Here is a 25,498-nt window from a genome sequence, read left to right as displayed (position 1 = left end):
GAAAGAAATGACAGAAGTATGAAGTAGACAGTTGATTATGCAGTTCCAATTTAGAGTCTGATGTATTCTTTCTCTTACAAGCCTATGGTAAGTTATTAATAGATTCAGAACATGTAAGACCATGTGACCAAGCACCCCAAAATTGAACACTATGCACTTGTGGAGACTCCACAGCCAAAGGCAAGAGCAGCCAAGTTATTAGAACACTTAACAAAAATACTACAACTGAGCTAACTATAGGCAAAGGTTTGGAGACCATATTAATGTACAGTGCTAGGCTGTCCCCAAGGGTGCTTTAGTATGTTGTTCCAAAAGCATTTCAAATAGAAATAAGGCACTTCCTTATTCTTAATCTTAAACCACACTCTAAATATGAATCAATGAATTTACTTCTCCTCATTTACCTTTCCGCCCATTGACCCCCTTCATGACTCTACCCCCCTCACAAGAAGGTCCTGTCAACTCACAGAGATATGTAAACTCTTGAGGCCTGACAAGGCGTATGAGCTATAGAAACTGAAAATGCAAAATAAACAATCATGGGAATTAAATTAGTAATCAAACACTGTATTTCTTTAATTTAGCATTTTACCAGCGAAGATTTGGACATAACTTTCAAGTGGTATGTTTATGTATGTCTTGTTCATTCTCCTCTGACCACTCCAAACCATCTCTCCTGATAGAATTTTTGGGCCATCATTTTATTCCCTAAAGTTCAGAATTAATATAACATTTACAGGGATGAAAATTTGGTTTAATCCTGACCTATAGTCAATTTAAGCAGAAGAAATTTAAGCACATTAAAAAATATATAAAGTTTTCCTGTAAATATGTCCATACATTATTACTCAAAACCAAAGATTTAAATATAACTATTTGGACACCATTCCCTTTTACTTTCTGAGCCAAGTTGTTCTGGGACAACAGTGCAACTAGGCCTTCATAAACATTCACTTCCTAAAGTGACACCAATTTCACATATGCTTTCATATCAAATTTCATCAGTCCTAAGATGCTGTCAATGTTACAACAAACCCTTAATGTAAGAGTTGCAAAAATGTGGAAAAGTATCTACTGGAATTAAATAAATACAGTATTTCTATCCTTTACTAGGCTTCTTTATATTACTATTAAATTAATACCTAATAGATTAACTGTCTAAGGGCCTTTATTTCCCCAACATTTTCCCAATCATGATTCCTACAGCTGGCAGGCAACTCTCCAAACTCACAATACCAGAGAAAGCTTATTGTTTTGGTTTTTAATAAAAGGTACAATTTTAGAAAAAATAAGATACAACCACTATATATAAAATAGATGACCTTTGTTGTTCATCTATTTTATATACAGTAAGACCTACTGTATAGCACAGGGAACTATATTCGATATCCTATAATAACCTATGATGGAAAAGAATCTGAAAAAGAATCACTGAATCACTTTGCTGTACACCTGAAACTAATGCACTGTAAATCAACCATACTTTAATAAAAAATATAAAAATAAAAATAGAGATGTTAAGTATAAAAGGTACAATTTTACAATTCTTGGCTCTGTTTAAATAAACACACACAATAATTTGTATACAGGTTTACATTTACAGAATAACTCTGAAAGTCCATGACTAAAATCTACTTCCTAAAGAGGTTGATTTGGATTTTCTTTGTTTGTTTGTATTTATTTGTTTACTTGATTTGAACCCTGAACCTAACAACTTTGGTCTTTTTCACAGCAGTGGGATATATGAAACAATACTAGAGTCTGACACCCTCACACCATACACAAAAATAAACTCAAAATGACTTAAAGATGTAAATATAAGACATGACACCATAAAACTCCTAGAAGAGGGCTTCCCTGGTGGCACAGTGGTTGGGAGTCCGCCTGCTGGTGCGGGGGACTCGAGTTCGTGCCCCGGTCTGGGAAGATCCCACGTGCCGCAGAGCGGCTGGGCCCGTAAGCTATGGCCACTGGGCCTGCGCGTCCGGGGCCTGTGCTCCGCAACAGGAGAGGCCACAGCAGTGAGAGGCCTGCATACAGCAACAACAACAACAACAACTCCTAGAAGAGAACACAGGCAAAACAGTCTCTGACATAAATCGTACCAATGTTTTCTTAGGTTAGCCTCCAAAGGCAATAGAAATAAAAGCAAAAATAAACAAATGGGACCTAATCAAACTTCTAAGCTTTGGCACAGCAAAGGAAAACATCAACAAACTGAAAAGACAACTTATGGACTGGGAGAAAATATCTGCAAACAACATAACTAACGAGGGCTTAATTTCCAAAATATACAAACAGCTCATATAACTCAATACCAAAAAAACAAACAACCCAATGGAAAAATGGGCAGAAGACCTAAATAGACGTTCTTCCAAAAAAGATGCACACATGGCCAAAACGCAATGAAAAGATGCTCAACATCGCTAATTATTAGAGAGATGCAAGTCAAAACTACAATGAGGTAGCACCTCACACTGGTCAAATTGCCATCATTAAAAAGTCTACAAATAAATGCTGAAGAGGGTGTGGAGAGAAAGGGAATCCTCCTACATTGTTTGCAGGAATGTAAATTGGTGCAGCCACTATGGAAAATGGTATAGACACTCCTCAAAAAACTAAAAATAGAGTTACCATATGATCCAGCAATCCCACTCCTAGGCATATATCTGGACAAAAAAGTAATTCGAAAAGATACACGCACCCCAGTGTTCACAGCAGCACTATTTACAATAGCCAAGACATGGCAGCAACTTAAATGTCTATTGACAGAGGAATAGATAAAGAAGATGTGGTGTAGAGCTAACCTCATCCACCAGAAGGCAGAGAGCAGAAGCAAGAACTACAATCCTGCAACCTGTGGAATGAAAACCACACTCACAGAAAGACAGGTAAAATGAAAAGGCAGAGGACTATGTACCAGATGATGGAACAAGATAAAACCTCAGAAAAACAACTAAATGAAGTGGAGACAGGCAATCTTCCAGAAAAAGAATGCAGAATAAGGATAGAGAAGATGATCCAGGACCTTGTCAAAAGAATGGAGGCAAACATCGAGAAGATGCAAGAAATGTTTAACAAAGACCTAGAGGAATTAAAGAACAAACAAACAGAAATGAACAATACAATAACTGAAATGAAAAATACACTAGAAGGAATCAATAGCAGAATAACTGAGGCCAAAGAACGGATAAGTGACCTGGAAGACAGAATGGTGGAAATCAGTGCTGCGGAACAGAATAAAGAAAAAAGAATGAAAAGAAATGAAGACAGCCTAAGAGACCTCTGAGACAACATTAAATGTACCAACATTAGCATTATAGGGGTCCCAGAAGAAGAAGAGAGAGAGAAAGGACCCAAGAAAATATTTCGATTATAGTCGAAAACATCCCTAACATGGGAAGGAAATAGACAATCAAGGCCAGGAAGCACAGAAAGTCCCAGGCAGGATAAACCCAAGGAGAAACACCCAAGACACATAGTAATCAAATTGACAAAAATTAAAGACAAAGAAAAATTATTAAAAGCAACAAGGGAAAAACGACAAATAACATATAAGAGAATTCCCATAAGGTTAACAGCTGATTTCTCAGCAGAAACTCTAAAAGCCAGGCCGGAGTGGCACGATATATTCAAAGTGATGAAAGGGAAAAACCTACAACCAAGATTACTCTAACTGGCAAGTATATCACTCAGATTTGATGAAGAAATCAAAAGCTTTACAAACAAGCAAAAGCTAAGAGAATTCAGCACCACCAAACCTGCTCTACAACAAATGCTAAAGGGATTTCTCTAAGTGGGAAACACAAGAAAAGGACCTACAAAAACAAAAACAAAACAATTAAGAAAATGGTAATAGGAACATACATATTGATAATTACCTTAAATGTGAATGGATTAAATACTCCTACCAAATGACACAGGTTCACTTAATGGATACAAAAATAAGAACCATGTATATGCTGTATACAAGAGACTCATTTCAGACCTAGGGACACATACAAACTGAAAGTGAGGGGATGGGAAAAGGTATGCCATGCAAATGGAAACCAAAAGAAAGCTGGAGTAGCAATTCTCATATCAGACAAAATAGACTTTAAAATAAATACTATTACAAGAGACAAAGAAGGACCCTACATAATGGTCAAGGGATCAATCCAGGAAGATATAACAACTGTAAATATTTATGCACCCAACATAGGACCACCTCAATACATAAGGCAAATGCTAACAGCTATAAAAGAAGAAATCGACAGTAACACAATAATAGTGGGGGACTTTAACACCTCACTTACACCAATGGACAGATCATCCAGACAGAAAATTAATAAGGAAACACAAGTTTTAAATGACACAACAGACCAGATAGATTTAATCGATATTTATTGGACATTCCATCTGAAAACAGATTACACTTTCTTCTCAAAGGCACACAGAACATTTTCCAGGATAGATCACATATTGGCTCACATCTCAAGCCTCGGTAAATTTAAGAAAATTGAAATCATATCAAGCACCTTTTACGACCACAACACTATGAGATTAGAAATAAATTACAGGGGGAAAAACGTAAAAAACACAAACACATGGAGGCTAAACAATATGATACTAAATAACCAAGAGATCACTGAAGAAATCAAAGAGGAAATAAAAAAATACTTAGAGACAAATGACAAAACATGACGTTTCAAAACTTATGGGATGCGGCAAAAGCAGTTCTTAGAGGGAAGTTTACAGCAATACCTCAAGAAACAAGAAAAATCTCAAATAATCTAACCTTACACCTAAAGGAACTAGAGACAGAAGAACAAACAAAACCAAAAGTTAGCAGAAGGAAAGAAATCATAAAGATCAGAGCAGAAATAAATGAAACAGAAATGAAGAAAACAGTAGCAAAGATCAACAAAACTAAAAGCTGGTTCTTTGAGAAGATAAACAAAATTGATAAACGATTAGCCAGACTCATCAAGAAAAAGGGTGAGGACTCAAATCAATAAAATTAGAGATGAAAAAGGAGAAGTTACAACAGACACCACAGAAATACAAAGCATCCTAAGAAACTACTACAAGCAACTCTATGCCAATAATATGGTCAACCTGGAAGAAATGGACAAATTCTTAGAAAAGTACAACCTTCCAAGACTGAACCAGGAAGAAACAGAAAATATGAACAGACCAATCACAAGCACTGAAACCGAAACTGTGATTAAAAATCTTCCAATAAACAAAAAAGTCCAGGACCAGACGGCTTCACAGGCAAATTCTATCAAACATTTAGAGAAGAGCTAACACCCATACTTCTCAAACTCTTCCAAAAATTCGCAGAGGAAGGAACACTCCCAAACTCATTCTATGAGGCCACCATCATCCTGATACCAAAACCAAAGATACTACAAAAAAGGAAAATTACTAACCAATATCACAGATGAATATAGATGCAAAAATCCTCAACAAAATACTAGCAAACAGAATCCAACAACACATTAAAAGGATCACACACCATGATTAAGTGGGATTTATCACAGGGATGCAAGGATTCTTCAATATATGCAAATCAATCAATGTGATACATCATATTAATAAATTAAAGAAAAACAACTATATGATCACCTCAACAGATGCAGAAAAAGATTGTGACAAAATTCAACACCCATTTATGATAAAAACTTTCCAGAAAGTGGGCATAGAGGGAACCTACCTCAATATAATAAAGGCCATATAGGACAAACCCACAGCATACATCATTCTCAATGGTGAAAGACTGAAAGCATTTCCTGTGAGATCAGGAACAAGACAAGGATGTCCATTCTCATCACTATTATTCAACATAGTTTTGGAAGTCCTAGTCATGGATATCAGAGAAGAAAAATAAATAAAAAGAATACAAATTGGAAAAGAAGAAGTAAAACTGTCACTGTTTGCAGATCACATGAAACCAGCTATACATAGAGCATCCTAAAGATGCCACCAGAAAACTACTAGAGCTAAACAATGAATTTGGTAAAGTTGCAGGATACAAAAGTAATGCACAGATATCTCTTGCATTCCTATACACTAACAATGAAAGATCAGAAAGAGAAATTAAGGAAACAATCCCATTCACCACTGCAACAAAAAGAATAAAATACCTAGGAATAAACCTACCTAAGGAGGTAAAAGACCTGTGCTCAGAAAACTATACAATATTGATGAAAGAAATCAAAGATGACACAAACAGATGGAGAGATATACCATGTTCTTGGATTGGAAGAATCAATATTGTGAAAATGACTAGACTACCCAAAACAATCTACAGATTTAATGCAATCCCTATCAAACTACCAATGGCATTTTTTACAGAACTAGAAAAAAAAATCTTAAAATTTGCATGGAGACACAAAAGACCTCGAACAGCCAAAGCAGTCTTGAGGGAAAAAAAATGGAGCTGGAGGAATCAGACTCTCTGACTTCAGACTACACAACAAAGCTACAGTAATCAAGACAATATGGTACTGCCACAAAAACAGAAATATAGATCAATGGAACAGGACAGAAAGCCCAGAGATAAACCCATGCATCAACTAATCTATGACACAGGAGGCAAGGATATACAGTGGAGAAAAGATATCCTCTTTAATAAGTGGTGCTGAGAAAACTGGACAGCTACATGTAAAAGAATGAAATTAGAACACTTCCTAACACCATACACAAAAGAAACGCAAAATGGATTAAAGACTTAAACCTAAGACTGGACACTATAAAACTCTTACAGGAAAACATAGGAAGAATATTATTTGACATAAATCACAGCAAGATCTTTTTTGACCCAACTCCTAGAGTAATGGAAATAGAAACAAAAATAAACAAATGGGACCTAATGAAACTTAAAAGCTTTTGCACAGCAAAGGAAACTATAAACAAGATGAAAAGACAACCCTCCAAATGGGAGAAAATATTTGCAGACGAATCAACAAAGGATTAATCTCTAAAATATATAAACAGCTCAATGTTAAAAAACCGTACCACCCAATCACAAAATGGGCAGAAGACCTAAATAGACATTTCTCCAAAGAAGACATACAGATGGCCAAGAGGCACATGAAAAGCTGCCCAACATCACTAATTATTAGAGAAATGCAAATCAAAACTACAATGAGGTATCACCTCACACCAGTTAGAATGGGCATCATCAGAAAGTCTACAAACAACAAATGCTGGAGAGTGTGGAGAAAAGAGAACCCTGTTGCACTGTTGGTGGGAATGTAAATTGATACAGCCACTATGGAGAACAGTATGGAGGTTCCTTAAAAAACTAAAAATAGAATTACCATGCGACCCAGCAATCTCACTACTGGGCATATACCCAGAGAAAAACATATTTCAAAAAGACACATGCACCCCAATGTTCACTGCAGCACTATTTACAATAGCCAGGTCATGGAAGCAACCTAAATGCCCATCGACAGATAAATGGATAAAGAAGATGTGGCACATATATACAGTGGAATATTACTCAGCCATAAAAAGGAAAGAAATTGGGTCACTTGTAGAGATGTGGATGGACCTAGAGACAGTCATACAGAGTGAAGTTAGTCAGAAAGAGAAAAACAAATATCACATATTAACGCATATGTGTGGAATCTAGAAAAATGGTACAGATGAACCGTTTTGCAAGGCAGAAATAGAGACACAGATGTAGAGAACAAATGTATGGACACCAAGGGGGGAAAGCGGTGGGGGGTGGTGGGATGAACTGGAGATTGGGATTGACATGTATACACTAATATGTATAAAATAGATATCTTATAAGAATCTGCTGTATAAAAAAGTAATAAATTAAATTTTAAAAAAAGAAGATGCGGTGTATATTTACAATGGAATACTACTCAGTCATAAAAAAGAATGGAATAATGCCATTTGCAGCAACATAGATGGACTTAGAAATTATCACACTAAGTGAAGTCAGTCAGAGAAAGACAAATATCGTATGATATAACTTATATGTGGAACCTATAATATGACACAAATGGACTTATTAATGAAACAGAAACAGACTCACAGGCATAGAGAACAGAGTTGTGGTTGCCTAGGGTAATAGCAGGGGTGGGGGTAAATTGGGAGTTTGAGATTAATAGATGTAAAGTATTACATATAGAATGGATAAACAACAAGTCCTACTGTAACAGTACAGGGAACTATATTCAATGTCCTGTGATAAACCATAATGGAAAAGAAAAATATTTTTTAAATAAAAGAAGCTCATAAATACAACATTTAAAAAAATTAGAGTCTGATATGTGGATTCATGTCCTAATCCTACAAAGACACTACATCTTTGTAACTTCCTATTTTGTATACTTTATTTGTATAACTCCAAATGAGTGGCTTTGAATAGTTGTTCTCACAGATTATGAATTTTAAATCGTGTCCACTATAATATGGGGTATCAGTAGCTAATTTTGTCAATTAGTCAACAGGGTATTCAAAAATATCCCCTAATGAATGCTTTAGTAATAATAATTTCCAGATAGCACAAAAATCTTCTGTATTGTTTATAAGATAGAAACTCTCCCAAAATTTGTCTTTAATCACGATTCCTATCAAAGTTCCAGCTGATTCTTCACAGATACTGACAATCTGGTCCTAAAACTTATACAGAAATGCAAAGGATCCGGAATAGTCAACAATGCTTTGAAAAAGGAAATCAAAGTTGAATTTCCCCAATTAAAAAATATATTATAAAGCCTCCTAAATCAAGACAGTATGGTACTGACATAAGGATAAACATATAGATTTAAAAAACAGCATTAATAGTACAAAAGTAAACTCATATTTATGGTTGACTTTTGACAAAAGTTCCATGGCATTTCATTAGGAAAGGATGGTCTTTTTAGCAAAGGGGCTGAGAGAAAATTGGATATACATATGCAAAGAGATTAATTCAAACCCTTATCTCACTCCATACACAAAAAACTAACTCAAAATACATCACAGACCTAAAAGTAATAACCAAAAGTATGGAAGAAAACATAAGAGGAAGTCTATGTGACTTTGAGTTAGACAGAGTCCTTCTTAGTTACACCAAAAGCACATTCCGTAAAAGGAAAAAATAAATTGGATTTTTTCAAAATCTATAAAAATTGTCTTTGAAAGATACCATCAGGAAAAGGAACAGAAACCTCTAGACTAGAAGAAAACATTAGCAAATCCTATGTCTGACAAAGGATTTACATCCAGAGTATACAAAGAACTCTTAAAACTAAATAGCAGAAAGACAAAAAGCCTAATTCAAAATAGGCAAAAGATTTGAATAGACATGTCACCAAAGATGATATATGAATGGCTATAAAAAGGGACATGAAAAGATGCTCAACATAGTCATTAAGAAATGCAAATTCAAACCACAATGAAATACTGCTGCACAGCCACAAAAATAGTTTAAATCAAAAAGAGACAATAACAAGCGTTGATGAGGATGTAGAGAAACTGGAACCCTAATAAATTGCTGGTGGGAACGTAAATTGGCAGTACTTAGTAAAAGAATTTTGCAGTTTCTTAAAATATTAAACATAAATTTACCATATCACCTAGCAATTCCACTCCTAGGTATCTACCCAAGAGGAATAAAAATATATATCTACACAACGACCTATACACAAATGTTTATATTAGCATTATTCATAACAGCAAAAAAGTGGAAACAATCCAAACGCCCATCAACTGATGGATGAATAAACAATGACTTATTATTCAGCAAGAAAAAGAATGCACTATTGATACATGCTACCACATGGACAAACCTCAAAAACATTATGCTAAGTTTAAGATGCCAGACACAAAAGACCAAATTTTATATGATTTCATTTACATGAAATGTAAAGGTAAATCTATAAAAAGAGAAAGTTGATGAATGGTTGCCTGGGACTGGGGGTAGGAACAGAATGATTGCAAATGGGTGTGAGGGACCCCTTTGGGGTGATGGAAATGTTCTAAAACTGAATTGTGGTGATGGTTGCACCGTTCTGTAAATGTACTAAAAATCATTGAATTGCACACTGGGGTGAATTTATGGTATGTAAATCATACCAGAAAAAAAGACATTGGGGGAAAAATCATTCACAGTATCCTTTTCAATTTGTCACATTTTAAATAATGATTTACCCTAGAAAAATCAGCTTGACATATTCTTGAATCTATCTTACTAATGAGAAATAATTAGGTTCTACTTAGAAAAATTTCTACGTAGGAACTTTCAGCGTAAAATACCAGTTCAATGCCTTTTAAAACATTACCAATTAGAACCATCTATTTTGAAGTGACAAAATTCTAACTGGAGATCTAGAGACACAGGAATTATCCACGTTAGTAAACAAAATGGAGCACCAAATAATTAAATTTTAAAAGACAGATATTTCCACAATGAATTACTCATACTTTGCTAAGTATGTGTATACATAATTGTTATTTCCACAATAAATTACTCAGACTTTCTATTTTGTTGTAATAAACTGCTGAAGTTCTATTTATCCGTAAGCACACAACCAGACAACACTGTGAAGACCCTATGCTATCTATACATAAGTTCCTCTGTCAATAAATGAACTGCCTATCTATGAATTGGGCACACTAAAATATTTGCTGGTAATATAATACTTTTATAATGGAAATGTACCTATCACATTTTAGTTGCCACTACGTGCATTCAAATCTAAATTATAATGGAGATAGACAATTTGCACTAATCAGATTAGCTGATATAATTATCTGCCTGGCCACTCCTCTTAGCACGTTAATGTTTTCTGACTGTTAATCCTAATGAGTTTTACAGGACCCTTAACATCCAAATTCTTGCAATATGAATGAGCAGATAAGCCTTGTTAGGTTATTTCTGCCCTTTGAGGTAGCTCACCATTTAATTCTCACGCATCTCCAAAGTCCTCTTAACCTGACCACACTGCTCTGCCACTCCAGTATAGATAATCTCTCACAAAGAGTTTCTAATTTTCTCACTTATTTTCTAATACGCCTCTACAATGTGCCTCAGTCTTCACTCAGCCACATCTAAACTTGGTGGTATGGTAGGCCCTTTACAATCTGAAGGTATGTTTCTTCCTTTATTTCTGATAAATTTTATTTTACTACAGTAACTATCATGAAACAGCTGGAGTAAGTCTCCTGCTATACTACCCATAAAACTGTTGATGACAATTTGAAATAATTCATCTCTATTTACTTCCAAATTCTAGAATGGGAAGCAAGTTTCGACTTTTGTATACTTTTTCACCTAAACAGTACGAAAACATTCATACTGGCACTAAGGTCCCATTATATCATCTCCCAACTAGTTCACATTTATAGCCTGTTGAATAATTGAAATTCATAAAATCCTTTCTAGCTCAATGGCATCTGAGTGGGTTCCTGGAAAGATGTTAAAGGTAAGGACAGGAGGTATCCAAGTTTAGTATAGTTGGAGCTGAAAGACAGTATTAAAATTCATTCAAGACGCATAGGATATGAAGTTTGATGGATGCAAATCCAGTCCTTAAAGATCCTGAGCTCTGGAGTTTTCCGAGCCACTAGAGTGGTTGCCCTCAAATCTGAACCTGTGCAGGAATTACCTTGGATTCTTTTGAAATACACTTCTTAGTTTTGAGCCTCAATCTGGGATTCTCATTTTAAATGGAGAATTCCCAGCTCCCACTACCTCACCCCCACTGCCGTGATTTTGATACAGGTGCTTGCACACCAGACTTTAAAAAACAGGGCATCAAGAAGCATGATCTAAAAGCCGATGGTGTGGGTTCACTGCAGAAAGTGGTCATATATTTTAGGTGAAGCCAGGCAGAGGGAAGAGGAAAAATCTGGGGCCAAACAGCTTCATATGCTTGTGAAGGAAAAAAAGGTTTAGGTCTGATAAGTTTAATTGGAAAGCAACACGAAGGCAGGAGCTGTTTAAATAATGCTGAAACTGGCTCATCAGCTCCATTCCCTGATCATCTGTGTTAAAGCCTAAACAGTTAATAATGTATTGAAAATATATGGATGTTCATTATGAAATGAAATCAGCTGGAAAAGGCAAGTACTAAACTATCTAATCCCCAAGGGCCTTCTTAACACCACCATGCAAAAATTCTGTACGAATATCTGGTTAGCATTGAAATGGCTGAGTTCCCATCTTCTCACTTCTCTCAGTGTAGGGCTTGGCATTAGAATAAAGATGAGATGGAGACAAGATGATGTGCTCACTATGGCTGCACCCTAAGTGCACTCTGCATCAAATTATGGTCCTCACTTGGTTGTGGGAACCTTAAAATTTCCCTTCAGGAACACCCCCCATCCACCCACCTCACCCCCCACCAACAAATCATAATCCAAGGGGGACTACTGGTTCTCTCGGTGCTTTAAAATATGTCAATTACTTCCCTAACTCAATACACTTCCCATCTACCAGGAACCTGGAACTCCTTTGATTATTCTTTATTTTGCAAACACAAAGCCATAAAACCATCTGGGTAAAAATGTAATTGTAATTAAGCAGAAACATTCAATTGTGCATGAACCCAATAAAAATGTGCTCTGCTTTAGTACTGCATAAAAAATGTTTTAAGACTGCTATACAGAATTTCCTGAATTTAAAAAGGTATACTATTTTTATGATTCACCTAATAAACTTCAAATAAGTATATATTAATATTAAATATTATCTAATAAATATTATTAAATAAACAAAATTTCTTCTCACAAAATTGGTCCATGCCTGAAGTCTCTCAGGACACTAAGACAGAGATTAACACATGATTAAAGGGGTTATTAACTTTTAATGTATAATATCACTTTTTCCATCAGCACGATGATTCTTTTTACTAGAATTCACTATATCACTCCCTTAGAAAAAGACTGGAGTGTCTGCATATTGGCCACTCTAAGTACAGAAACTTCTTCCATGTGTCACTGTCAGCGGGAACAAAATCATCCATGCCGTTCTAACTTTTAAACAGGAAAACCATGGATGGTTTGAGGAGATGTGCACTTAAAGTTGATAAGGAAACACTGAACACTTAACTAAATAGTACCGTGAAAAAGACAGGTAGGACAAGTTGAGGCAAAGAGAACTTTCCTTAAAAACTGTAAGGACCTTGAAGCAAGAACTATTTACCATTTTGTTCTCTGGGTATTCGGCACAGTATATAGATGTAACTAGCCCACTACTGATGAACTTTTAGAGTGCTCTCCTCTTGAAAACAATGCTGCGATGAATAGGCTTATACATAAATCTTTTGCTCTTATGTGAATATTCCTCTAATATTGATAACTACAAGCAGAATTGCTGAAAACTAAGCATGTTTAAAATTTAAATACATACCACACAAGAGGCTCTACCCAATTTACTCCCCTAAAATGTATAAGGTTAAGTGTTCCCCAAGCGTACCCACCAGATATTATTAATCTGCACAATCTGTGCCAATCTATGAACCAAAAGTGATGATTGAGAAAAATTTTTCCCTAGTTTCCTAATACATTTGAAAAAACTGTGAATGTTTATTCGGTATTTATATTTCCTTTACAGCATATCCACAAGAAGGTTGACAGTGCTTATCTATGGATGTTAAGATTACAGATGACTTATTTTATGTATTTTCTAAACTCTCTATACTCAGCTTGTATTATTTTGTTATTAACATTTATCTTTTTAAAATACTCATAGAAAGGGACTTCCCTGGTGGCGCGGTGGTTAAGAATCTGTCTGCCAATGCAGGGGACACGGGTTCAAGCCCTGGTCCGAGAAGATCCCACATGCCGTGGAGCAACTAAGCCAGTGCACCACAACTACTGAGCCTGCACTCTTGAGCTCTTGAGCCACAACTACTGAAGCCCGTGCACCTACAGCCCGTGCTCCGCAACAAGAAAAGCCACCACAATGAGAAGCCCGCGCACCGCAGCTAGAGAAAGCCTGCGCGCAGCAACAAAGACCCAACGCAGCCAAAAAATAAATAAATTAATTTATTTATTTAAATTAAAAATAAATAAATAATATACTCATAGAAAAAGAGCACTGGAATTAGAAAGAAAAAGACCAAACACCTAATAGAAAAATGAGTAGAAGAAATGAACAGAAAGTTTACAGGAAAGGAAATGAGAATAAAAATATGAAAAGATGGTCAGTCTCACCATTAATATGAAAAAAATGTAAATTAAAACTACTTTGAGATAACATTTCTTGCCCATTAGATTTTACCAAGATCAAAATTTTTAATAATACCTATATTGGTGAGAGCATAGCTGAAAGACGTACTCTGTTTCTCTGCTGACCTGAGAGTGTAAAGTGGCATACCTCCATGGGGTACAATCAGGCAATATTGCCCCCAAATTACCAATACATTTGCCCTTTGACAAGGGCATGACATAGGCAAAATGACATATCTACAGAGTCTTATTCATTTAGCACTGTTCATAACAGGAAAATACTGGAATCCATTAAATGTACATCCACACCAAACTGATTAAGGAAATTATGCCACATTTTTGCAATCAGATAAAATGGAAGTACCAAAACAGAAAGGGGATTCTCTTTATGCACTCATTATGTGATAATCTCACACATCAGTGTGTGTGTGTGTATGTGTGTGTGTAAATAATGTGGCTTTTAAAAGCTCTTAATGTATTTTATTTGTTTATGTGTCAATTACCTCTAGCTCACACACTAGAAACTAATAACCCTGGCCACCTCTAGGAAGGGATACTAGGCAATAACTGGGGAAAGGCTGCTGGAGGAAGATTTTCATTGCATAACTTTTTGGAGGTTCTGTGTGGTAAAGTCTGAGTCCTTGTAATTTTGAAAACGACTTCATTCTGCCTTTAGGTCTGAATGGTAATTTGGCTGAATCTAGGATTCAAAATCACATTTCATCAGAAATCTAAGGCTATCAACTCATGACCCCCTAGCATCTGGTATTACTGATTCAATCTCTAATATCAATCTGACACTCATCTTATTGTAGATAATCTTTCCCTTATTAAACATGTAGGATTTTCTCTTTATCTTTGATTTTCTAAGATTCTGCCACAATGAGTCTAGGTTTGGGTCTCTCTTTCCTTATGCTACTCTCTGTTTAGTGGTTGGTCTTTCAGTCTGAAGGCGTGTATCTTCCTTTATTTATGGGGCAAATTTGATTCTGATACAAAAAAAGTCTCTTTAACCTCTACCTAACCAACACTGGTTCCATCAAGCAATTCATCTCAAATTACTGAATTAAATAACACTCTCCACACCATCCAGAAAACATGATCACTGAGGCATGCAGTATGCCCAACACTCACTGAGCTTAGATTCCTCTCTTGTCTTGTTGCAATTACTTCCACCAGTCAGCCTGTATGTTCACCAAGAATCAGCTATATTTGCTTGAACATATGTTCACAACATTTTGTAATTACATAATTTAATCAAACCTAAATATTAATGCAAGTGAAATATGAGTGCAAAAGATGTCTTTGTTTCTATGAAAACTTTGGAAAAACTTGAGAAAGATTAAGTTGCTAAAAAAAAAAAGTGCTGCAATTTTATTTGGGATGAAACTGTACAAGATTTGAAAGTTTTAAAAGTCCAGGATTCTACACATAAATTGCCTTGCATTTGTCTTTTAAATTTTATTCCAAATACAGAAACCTATATTGGAAATTGGTCTTGGTGCATCGTGAGTAAGGCTCACCTGGAGCACCAGTTATCTGACCTACACTCAAAGGCGCAGTATCTGGCCTCACATCCAAAGCTTGGCTAATGAATGTATATTTTGGTGATGTATATTAGAATCAAATGTTTAGGGTTCATTTGCATACATTTTTAAAACTCTCTCCTTTAACTTATTTTTTTAAATTAACTCCCATTAAAGAAATTTGGCCTAGAGGGGTGGGATAGGGAGGGTGGAAGGGAGGGAGACGCAAGAGGGAAGAGATATGGGAACATATGTATATGTATAACTGATTCTCTTTGTTATAAAGCAGAAACTAACACACCATTGTAAAGCAATTATACTCCAATAAAGATGTAAAAAAAAAAAAACGGAATTTGGACCATCTAGATCTACGATTCATGGCTCACAACTTTTCTTTCGTATTTTGCATCCATTTGTCCTTTATGTTCTATTCTGGGACAATTTCTGGGTTTGCCTTCTAGGTCACCAATTTACTTACCAGTTCATCTATGGAGTTTTTAATTCTAATAATCATATAATGTGAGTTCCATTGTATCTAATTTTTTTTTTTTTTTTTTGCCGTATGCGGGCCTCTCACTGTTGTGGCCTCTCCCGTTGCAGAGCACAGGCTCCGGACGCGCAGGCTCAGTGGCCATGGCTCACGGGCCCAGCCGCTCCGCGGCATGTGGGATCTTCCCGGACCAGGGCACGAACCCGTGTCCCCTGCATTGGCAGGTGGACTCTCAACCACTGCACCACCAGGGAAGCCCGTATCTAATCATTTCTTTACAGACAGCAGCTGTCCTGGTTTTTTTCCATGAATATAAATCTACTTTTATTTTTCAGTTAAAGTATTCTATTTAATCTAGTAAGATTTTTGCTTCATGGTTTTAATCAACCAATTTGATGACTCTCTTTTATATGGTTTGTTTTCTTAACAGTGTGATATTCTTAGGTGTCAGCTCATCTCTTTTTGTTGGTTTCCCACTCACCTATCTGTTGTGCCCAGCTCTCCTCTAGTTATTTGGAGGGACAAGTGGGGCCATCTACTGCATGCAGGAAGCCAATGGCTCACCTTTTGAGAGTGGAGACTCTCCATCCTCTGGTGTCACCCACACGTCCGGGAAAGCTCTACTACTATTCTCTCCGCTCTTGCCTAGGGACACACATTTGGCCTCTGCTACCTGGCACAACTGGACAGCAGACAAAACCAACAGTGCTGTTATTCGAGGGCCCCTTGTGCTCATGGCACTCTCCTTCTTTGCAAGTGCAGTAGCACCTCTGCCATAGCTGCCTCCATTCACACATATTCTCTAATGTCTATATGTTTTCCATTAATCCAATCCAAACTGTTTGCAGTCTTTCAGAAGATACTCGAAATGTCTGATGTACTGATGGCATTCTTTTAGAATACTGCTTTAGATTTATTTAGAATATCTTTTCTGTCATTCCTAAGATTTGGCTTGAACAAAGCAGCTGGATGTGTGACGTTATTCTGCAAGTTTTTTTCATTTGGATGTTGACTCCACTTCTACTCCAGTTCTCCTAGGTATGTACTACCTTTTCCCTGTCTTCATACCCTCCTCTCCTATTTCCATACTGGTACTTGATAAAGTTCCTTGTCCAAAAGGGATGCCCCCAAATACTTAAGTGTTCAAAACTTCCCATGGTACCAAATACTTTGATTCGCATAAGGGAGTAAATTGAAAAAAAAACAAAAAACACAAGGCTGCAGATTCTGCATGAAGAGCTAATCAGCATAACTACTATATAAAACTCTAAAGTTATAAAACTCTAAGTTTAAGTAAGTCTTAGTAGTTACTCTTTATCATCCTGGAAAAGTAATCTAAATATTACTGATAGCCAGTAATCATCAATCTAAAGAGAATCACAGGCAAGGAATGTACTGCTGTAGTTTATCTTGGCCCAGTGCTTAGGTGTGCTTTTGTTAAAAAAGTGTTAATTTTGAGCAAACATGATTGTTTTACTCTTTCGTGAAATTTAATTTGTTGCTTTTGGTACTTTAATTTTTTAGAGATTACTATTTAAAACAGAATAACGTACTGTATGTGTAATATTTTATTCAGTGATTTTTACTGGGTGCCTACTAAAAACTAGATATCTTACCATGTTCTGGAAATGAAGAGATGAACAAGAGAGTATCATCATAGCACTTGGGACATTCCTACATCTGTACGTAACACAACCTACTTTATTTCCCTATTTATATCTGTGACTGGCAAGCCAGGTTGGGAACTCCTTGAAACATACCAAGGCTTTCTCATCTCCTTTCTGTGTTCTCTGTACCTACAAAATGCCTTGCTCAAAGGAGTCGTTCAATAAATGCTTAATTACTTAATACTACTTATGTGCCCATTAGATCTCAATTATTTTTCAGCATTAGAGACTAATAAGGGAAAATAGTAAGAACACTTCATACATTAATTGCTAGATATACAAATACAATTTGTGCATTTTACAAATAAGGGAAATAAGATCCAGAAAGATTAAGTACTTTGAACAGGCAACACTGGAACCTGTAACCAAAATCTCCATTCAATCACTTTTCCCTTTACAGCACAAGTTAGATTGATATCTGGAGAATGAATTGGCCAGTCTTAACAAATGTTCACCGCTTTGCAATACTTGATAACTGTTATCTATTTCCTTTGATAGAGACATTTAGAACCTTTCAAATATGTAATAATTCAAAAGGTGTTGAGGAGTTCAGGCACAAGTGGGTAAAACTTGCTACTGAGAGAGGGGAAGGGAAGGTGTACTTTGTAATCTACTCTTTCCTGTGCAACTGACAGTCAGAAAGCTTTTACTGAGAAGAAGAAACTGTTGCAAACTAAAGGAGTTGTATTTATAAAGAATGCACCTTCATATAAAGACATCATGATGCCTCACATTAGAATTACTGGATCACAGAATTTAAATAGAGAAAAACAAGAATGCAATCCTTCGATAATCAACAGTTAAACAGAAAAGGCCTGTACTCAGGCAGACAAGGCTTTTGAGGTCTGATCTCACCAGACAGTTTAGGATCACTTCCCCTTATTGCACCTTCTGGCCTCGTCGGAAGAAACTTTTTTTTTCATTCCCTTGTTAGGCTCTGCATTTTCTCATCTCCACTCAGTCTCTTCCTTCTATCTGTAACACTCCCAGCCCTTTCCTGCCTGGAGAAAGGCTCCCCATGCTTCAAAATCCACTGAAACTCTGCCTTGGGAAGCCTTCCCCAACTCCCCAAGCGTGGTTTAACCTCGGGCATAACATCTGATTTAACATGCTGCCAAGTCACTGTTTCATGACCACCTGTGTCGTATCTACTTGTATATGATGTGCTTCTAATCTGTGAGCCCCTAATGCAGGCTCTAGAATATATTTAGCATCCAACAAAATTTTCATTCTATCATCCAATTTTAATTAAGTCATCAGATTCTCTCATTTTACTTATGAAAACTAGATCCCAGAGAGGAAAGGGACTTGTCAATCAGTAGGGAACAGGCCAATGTCAGAGCTCACATAACAAATTATGCTTTCCCTTTCCTAATCCACCCTCATAAGGGAAAGGGCTGGCATGACAGAGTCTGGAATAACAAACCCAACCTTCTTGGCTATTTGCCTAACTTTTTACTCAAAGTCTGACTGCTACACTGTATTGCTAGCAATGTCAGTTTTCTTCAACAACAAAGACTTCCCAGTTCAGAACACATACATATGTGGCTAATAGGAAAAGTGAGTAAAAGTCCAACATGATAAACAGGGAGGTATGTCAAACTCCTATTCAGTCTATGAAAAACCTACTCATAATTCTAACTTTGCTCCTTTAAGTATGGAGAGAAGGCAGAGCTCATTTGGAATATCTGACCAAAAGCCCACATTTCAACACAGTGAAATGCTTTATCCCCTATTGCTTCTACCGCACCAGGAACTTTCTATATGTAATTATTTAATCCCCAGCCAAAAACCGGTGGACAATGAAATCCCCACAAAATGTTTCCCCCAGTGAAGTGTTTAAACATCAGCTCCACAAAAAACATTTTTAAAAGCTTTTCATGTAATTTTTCCATGCCACTTTTTTTCACTCATGGCTAAAAATGACCATATTTGAATATTCATCACTATGAGCATCTGGTAAAATACAGCCCTGTGTGGCATTTTACATCATTTGACTGTGGTATCTCAGAAAAGTATAGGTAAAAATTTCCAGTTTCATTTTGTTTGGATTTTTAACCATCTTTTTCTATTTCATGGCTTTGGGTGCCTTTGATTGTGCTGATATTTTCTGCTGTCCATTACTATTGGATTTTTCTCCAAATGAGCAGGTTCCTTTCAGAGAAGTCCTTGTGGATTTCATCAGTGGCTCACTTGGAATATCAAAATGAAGCCACAAATCACGTGCGTGTTTACAATATTTTGTGGGTTTTGCCTTAAACCAACAGTAAAGTCCACAGTGAAGATGACTACACAGCAATGTGAATGTACTTAACACCACTGACTGGACATATAAAAATGGTCAAAATTGTAAATTTTATGTTAACTTTACCACAAAGTAAAGGTCAACTTACAGGAGGCAACAATTATCCCAAACCCTGGGTCAAAAGACAGCGGGGGGGGGGGGGGGAATGGAATGATGATCTGTACTATTCAGACAGGGCAAATGGCTTTTACTTTCTAGCTCCAACAGGCCTCTTAGCCAGGCTCTCATCCCTGCTATTTTCCTCCATGGAGTGGAGAAAAGAAAAGAAACTTTTGCCAAATAAAATGTAAACCTTAGAAAAGAAATGTTAAATCATAGAACCATAACCCTTCAAGTACTGACTGGATTCTCATGTCATCCATTAGTCAACTGCTCGCAGCCTTTGAGTTAACTCCTTCTCCCCTCGTTTCTCACAGGAACAGTGAACAGGTGTCCCGTGTGAGCGTGAATGTGTTTAAATTCCAGACAGCTGTCAGAACGTAACTCCCTAGAGGACTGTTCTGACAGCTTTGAAGAGGGACATGAAAAAAACTATGAGATAATAGATGAGAAACTGGGGGTGAGGGGCAAACAACGAGGAGATTCAGCAGTGAGCAGACTGGTTGTCTTCCAGTCTCCTAAAAGACACCACGTGGTGGGCTTATTTTGAAAAGCAGAAATAAAACCAGTGGGAAGAGTTGCAAGGAGACAGTTTTACCTAGTGTTATGAAGAAACTTATGACCATCTAGCAGAAGGCTATTAATCCAAACAATTAGCCTTCAGATTCACTGACTGCCCTGGAAATGTTGTATGGGAAGTACACGGTAGAGACTCCTGGGGGGTGCAGACTAGGGCCAAGGTCAGGGCGCACTCCGTAAGGGGATGAGGTGCAGGCAAATCAGCCTGGTCTACGAGGGAGAGAGGGAGGAGTGGCAGGGGGAAGAGGAGAGCTGGGGAAGGAAAGGCGCTTACCAGGCCACCTCCGCAGGTGCTGAAAGAGGCCAGCGAGCCAGGGTGCCGCAGCACAGCCCCGGTGTAGAAGCAGGAGGCGTCGGGTGGCGCCGGAGGGCGCGGGGCGGCTGTTGCCCGCGTGGGGCCCGGGCCCGGACTCGGCCGCTGTTCCACCGCGAAGCGCGGCGCCAGGAAGCGGCCGTCTCTCCGGAGCAGCAGGTATAGGTCCCGAGAGAAGGCCGGGATCCGCAGCAGTACCTCGTCGCCGTCCGGTTCTGCTTGCGGCGCCAGGGGGGGAGATGGGGGCGGCGGCTGCCACGAGGCCGCGGCGCCCGGGGACAGGGCGGCAGCCCCACTGGATCCCCGCGGCACCTCCTGCGATTCAAGCTCCTCGTCTTCTTCGCCCCCAGGCGGAGGGGGTCGGGGCCGGGGCTCTAACCGGCCTTCCGCGGGCTCCTGGGGCGGCGCCGGGGCCACGGAGCGCACCTCGCGGGAGCTGCCGGCCGCCTGAACCCGGGCGCCTCCGCCGCCCGTGGCGCCGCGCACCCAGCCTGGGTCCGCGCTGCCCCCGCTGCCGCCGGCCGCGTCCACCGGCTCCCGGCGCCAGAGCGCAGGAAACACGACTTCCCACTCCTCGCGGTCGGGGGCGAACTGCAGCCCTGCGGGCGGGGCAGACAGAGAAGTGCGAGGCTTAAGGTGCCGCGATTCCAGTAGCACAAGCGTCCCCGGGCACACACTCCGCACACAGGGCTCACGGGTAACGCGCTGGAGACCACCCGTCTAGCCCCTGAAACTCTCGCAACCCCTGAAGCCTAGCGATCAGATTACAGACCCCAGCACTTTCAAAATAAAAGTATGATTATCGGGGCAGGGGGAGGGGAAGACTGGGGCTGCAAAGTTTGGTGACAGCACTTAGCTGTAGAAAAGAAAACCGGTGCAAAGACTCCAGCACAATTAAATGATTTCCTTAAGTATCTGCCAGAGCAAGGAAGAGGTATCAATTTCTTTACGTCCCAATTTTCCTCCAGGTGCTGTAAACGTACCTTTGCAAATCTTATTACTCTCGTGAGAGGAAAACTAAGCATTTCACGTTGTTGAAATGAGGCCGCGGGAAGTGCGCTTCGGTCAGGAGCGTGACCCTCTCACCCGCAACCGCACGCCGGTTTTTATTGCTACCCGTGGAGCCCTGCTCACGGCGCACAGCTGCGCCAGCCCTGCCGACCCGTGCGTGCCCGGTCTCCGCTGGGGAAGGTGGAAAGCAAGCCCAAAGTCACGGAAGAACTTACCTGAAACTATCCCATTCGACAGGACCCCCAGCTGGTAGAGAAGGCAGCAGACGTGAGTCAGGCGCATCTCGCGGCTCTTCCCCATACCGCGCTCCCGGCCCCGCGCGCGCCTCCTTGCGCGATCCACCGCGGTCGCAGCAGCCGCCGCCAGCGCCGCAGTCGCCGCCGCCGCCGCCGCCTCCCGGAGCGCAAGGAGGCCGGGCGGCGAGTTTGCCCAGGCCCTTTGTCTGCCGCGGGGGGGGCGGGGTGCTGTGTGACTCCGAGAGGCTGCTGGAGCACGGGTGGGGGTGGGGGTGGGGAGGAGCGGGGGCAGGCAGCGCTCGGCCCCGCAGCGCTCCGGCTCCCTGTCGAATTAGGTGATGAGTCTATTTTCTGTGTTCTGGACGTCGCAGGAGTTTCCGGAGCCCCTCAGGACAGCCCCACAGTCAGCCGAGAGCCGGCCGGCGCAAGACAGGCAGCGCTGCTTCGGGACAGGCGGAGGACTGCCCCGCGCGGGCAGGAGCGCCGCGGTGTCCGAGCAGAGGCTAGCCGCCTGCACCCACGCGAAACTGCCAGGGGCTGGTGCCACGGTCCCAGCAGCCGGGCGTGCCACGCTTCGCACCGTCCTCGGGACCGGAGGGCTCCAGGCTCCTACCCGCAGCGGCGCGGGAGGGAATTTGTAAGGGGATGAGGGGAAGACACGATTCGTGAGGTGGGGTGTGGAGAAGATTCAAGAGGATCCGACAAGAAAAACAGACCAAGGGGCGCCCGCCAAGCGAGACTTTGCGGGACAAAGGTCCCAGAACACCGCACACGTGCTCACAAGCCCGGTTGGAGTGGGGTGGGGAACCAAATTCCCTCACCCGACTCCTGATTGGCCACTCTGGGAGGCCGGATTTGCATCCTTACGCGGCACCCCCTCCTCCCTGCTGAGGTGTGTGCAGGTAGAAGGGCCGTCCCCTCCCCAGCTCACCCCCTTACTCGGGTTCCTCCTTCAGTGGAGTTCTCCCCCCATCCACACATCACACAAAAGCCAAACTTAGTGCAGACTTGAGCACAAAGCAGCGGCCCCATTTACCAAAGACCTTTGATTTTTCTTCCCATCTTTGTCTCTGGGAATTTTCTAAGCCTGGAGATAATGTAATTCGTCATGGAGTGTGCTTCAAAAGTTCCCAGGACAGTAGACACCCTGACATTTCAGAGCCCCTTATCCCACCTTATCTTTCCGGCTTCCCATTCATCAGTGCTCTCAGTTTCTCTCTCTCTAACTCATGCACACACACACTCCTAATGAGGGTGAGATTAAAGAGACCGGCATTAAACACTGTATTCTAAAGATCTCAGGCCAAGTGAGATTATTTTGCCTTTTTTTTTTTTTTCCGTTAAAAAATATGTTTTTGCTATGTTTCGTCTTTGGGGCGCAATTCAACCTTAAATATTCTTGCTTTTTCTCTTGCGGCTCTTCCTAGTACCTACTCCCCTCTCTGCACCTCTTTCTCGGCCACATCAAACCTTTCACATCAGACTCAAGGGTGATTGATCTAACCTGCCATTTGCATCCTCTGAACTAGGCCAGACACCTAGAAATAAGAGTTAATGCAAATCAGTTTTTAAAAATTCCAGCACTGAGGTTGGTTCCCTACATCCTTTGTTGTTTTCCCTTCTGTTGCTAGTGTCAAAGGTGACTAGTGTGCCTTTGAGGAAGGCAGATGATCTTATTTCAAAGGAAAGCCATTGTTTGAATAAGATGGGTACTAGAATACTTCCTTTGAGTTGTCCAGAGATTAAAAACAAACATAAAGACACTCTAGGTGTGTCTGTCTTCAAACCTTGTCTTGTAAAATCTCTAAAGCTGGAGTAACTAGGGTGGGTGTGGGTTTCCAGACACTCACGAAGTATCTAGGTTACTTAGGAGCCTACACCCTCCTTTTTATGGGACTCTACAGAGTTAAAACTAGACAAGAAATCAGAGGCAGTTTATTTTTAAGAAATAAAGCACATTTTTAACACAGAAGGTTAGTTTCAATGAAACACCTCCACAAGGATTTGAGTGTTAAATAAAATGTTTCTCATGTAATTTTAACAAGAATATCAAGAAAGATATAAAACTGTAGAAGGAATGCATATTACATTGTGTGTATTTATTGGAATACATTTGTGATTCCTTAAAACTAGATGAGCCATACGATTAAATTAAATATATTTAAAAGCACAGGTTGCCTATGTAAGTTCCCATCTTTCCCTTTTTCCCCCTGCTATATATAGCCATTAAGCCATTCTAATCCCTTACAGTAGAGGTTACTATTAATTGTTACAGAAAAGTTTGCCTAATTCCCAACTATCTCTCCTCTTTCTCCTATTTGAAATACTGTTATAATTTATTTGTATATTTTCAAAGGCTTTTATAAATCATTTGTGTTGTAATGACTCATGTACATATTTCTTCTACCAGGCTATCAATTTTTTGAGAAGGTAGGAATGATTTCTTTTATATACCTTTTTTACATCACCCTAATACAATGATTTATATACCAAATGCATGTGGAAATTCTCTAAGATGCTTTAGAAGATGATAGATATTGATTTCTGTATGGTATTTTATTCCAATTCCTTGACCCAGAATTACAAGTCTAGATCTGTTGATGATCAGTTACTATCAGCATGATTTATCTGGCTTACACAGAGAATAAGTCTAAGAGAGAAATGACTGTGTGAAGATTTTGTGCTTATGTAAAAGAGACTTAGAGGTGCAAATAAGAGCATCAGTTAAATTGGGTTTGAGTATGTACATATGTAAAAAAAAGAACTAGCCTGATTTGGAATTAAGTAAAATGTTAAGTGGTGAAATAGAGGAGGAAAGGCAAGACTGTGACATGTGTGTGCATTACCAACCTTAGAGGAAGAAAAGAGCAGCTGGGAAAAACATGTTGGTTAAGACAGGTCACTACATATGTCACCAGATGGTAGCTAGCATCAACCAAGCACTGCTTTTATGGGGTGGAGGTAAGTGACAAAGCATCAGAGTAAGTGGAACCAACTGTTCTTATACCCAGGTGCTCACATGTTGCATTTTATAACCCATGCTTCTCTGTGTAGAAAGTTTGCTTTGAGGCCTTCAGCCCTTCCTCATTCTCTTCACTCATTGGCCCTA

General features: G+C 39.4%; 1 protein-coding gene across 1 annotated transcript in view; it reads right to left on the bottom strand.

Moving 5' to 3' along the window:
• The window catches only part of ADAMTS19 (ADAM metallopeptidase with thrombospondin type 1 motif 19), a 281,131-nt gene extending 258,678 nt beyond the window's left edge, over nt 1-22,453 (bottom strand). Inside the window, exons 1-2 of the mRNA XM_065874275.1 lie at nt 22,369-22,453; nt 21,104-21,741 (exon numbers count right to left, since the gene is read on the bottom strand). Of these exons, the coding sequence (XP_065730347.1) occupies nt 21,104-21,741; nt 22,369-22,453 (723 nt within the window). The remainder of the gene's footprint in view (nt 1-21,103; nt 21,742-22,368) is intronic.
• Nucleotides 22,454-25,498: the final 3,045 nt, after the last annotated feature.

The sequence above is a fragment of the Phocoena phocoena genome, chromosome 3 (genome assembly GCF_963924675.1).
Source record: "Phocoena phocoena chromosome 3, mPhoPho1.1, whole genome shotgun sequence".
NCBI lineage: Eukaryota > Metazoa > Chordata > Mammalia > Artiodactyla > Phocoenidae > Phocoena > Phocoena phocoena.
This window is presented reverse-complemented; position numbering and strand designations above follow the sequence as displayed.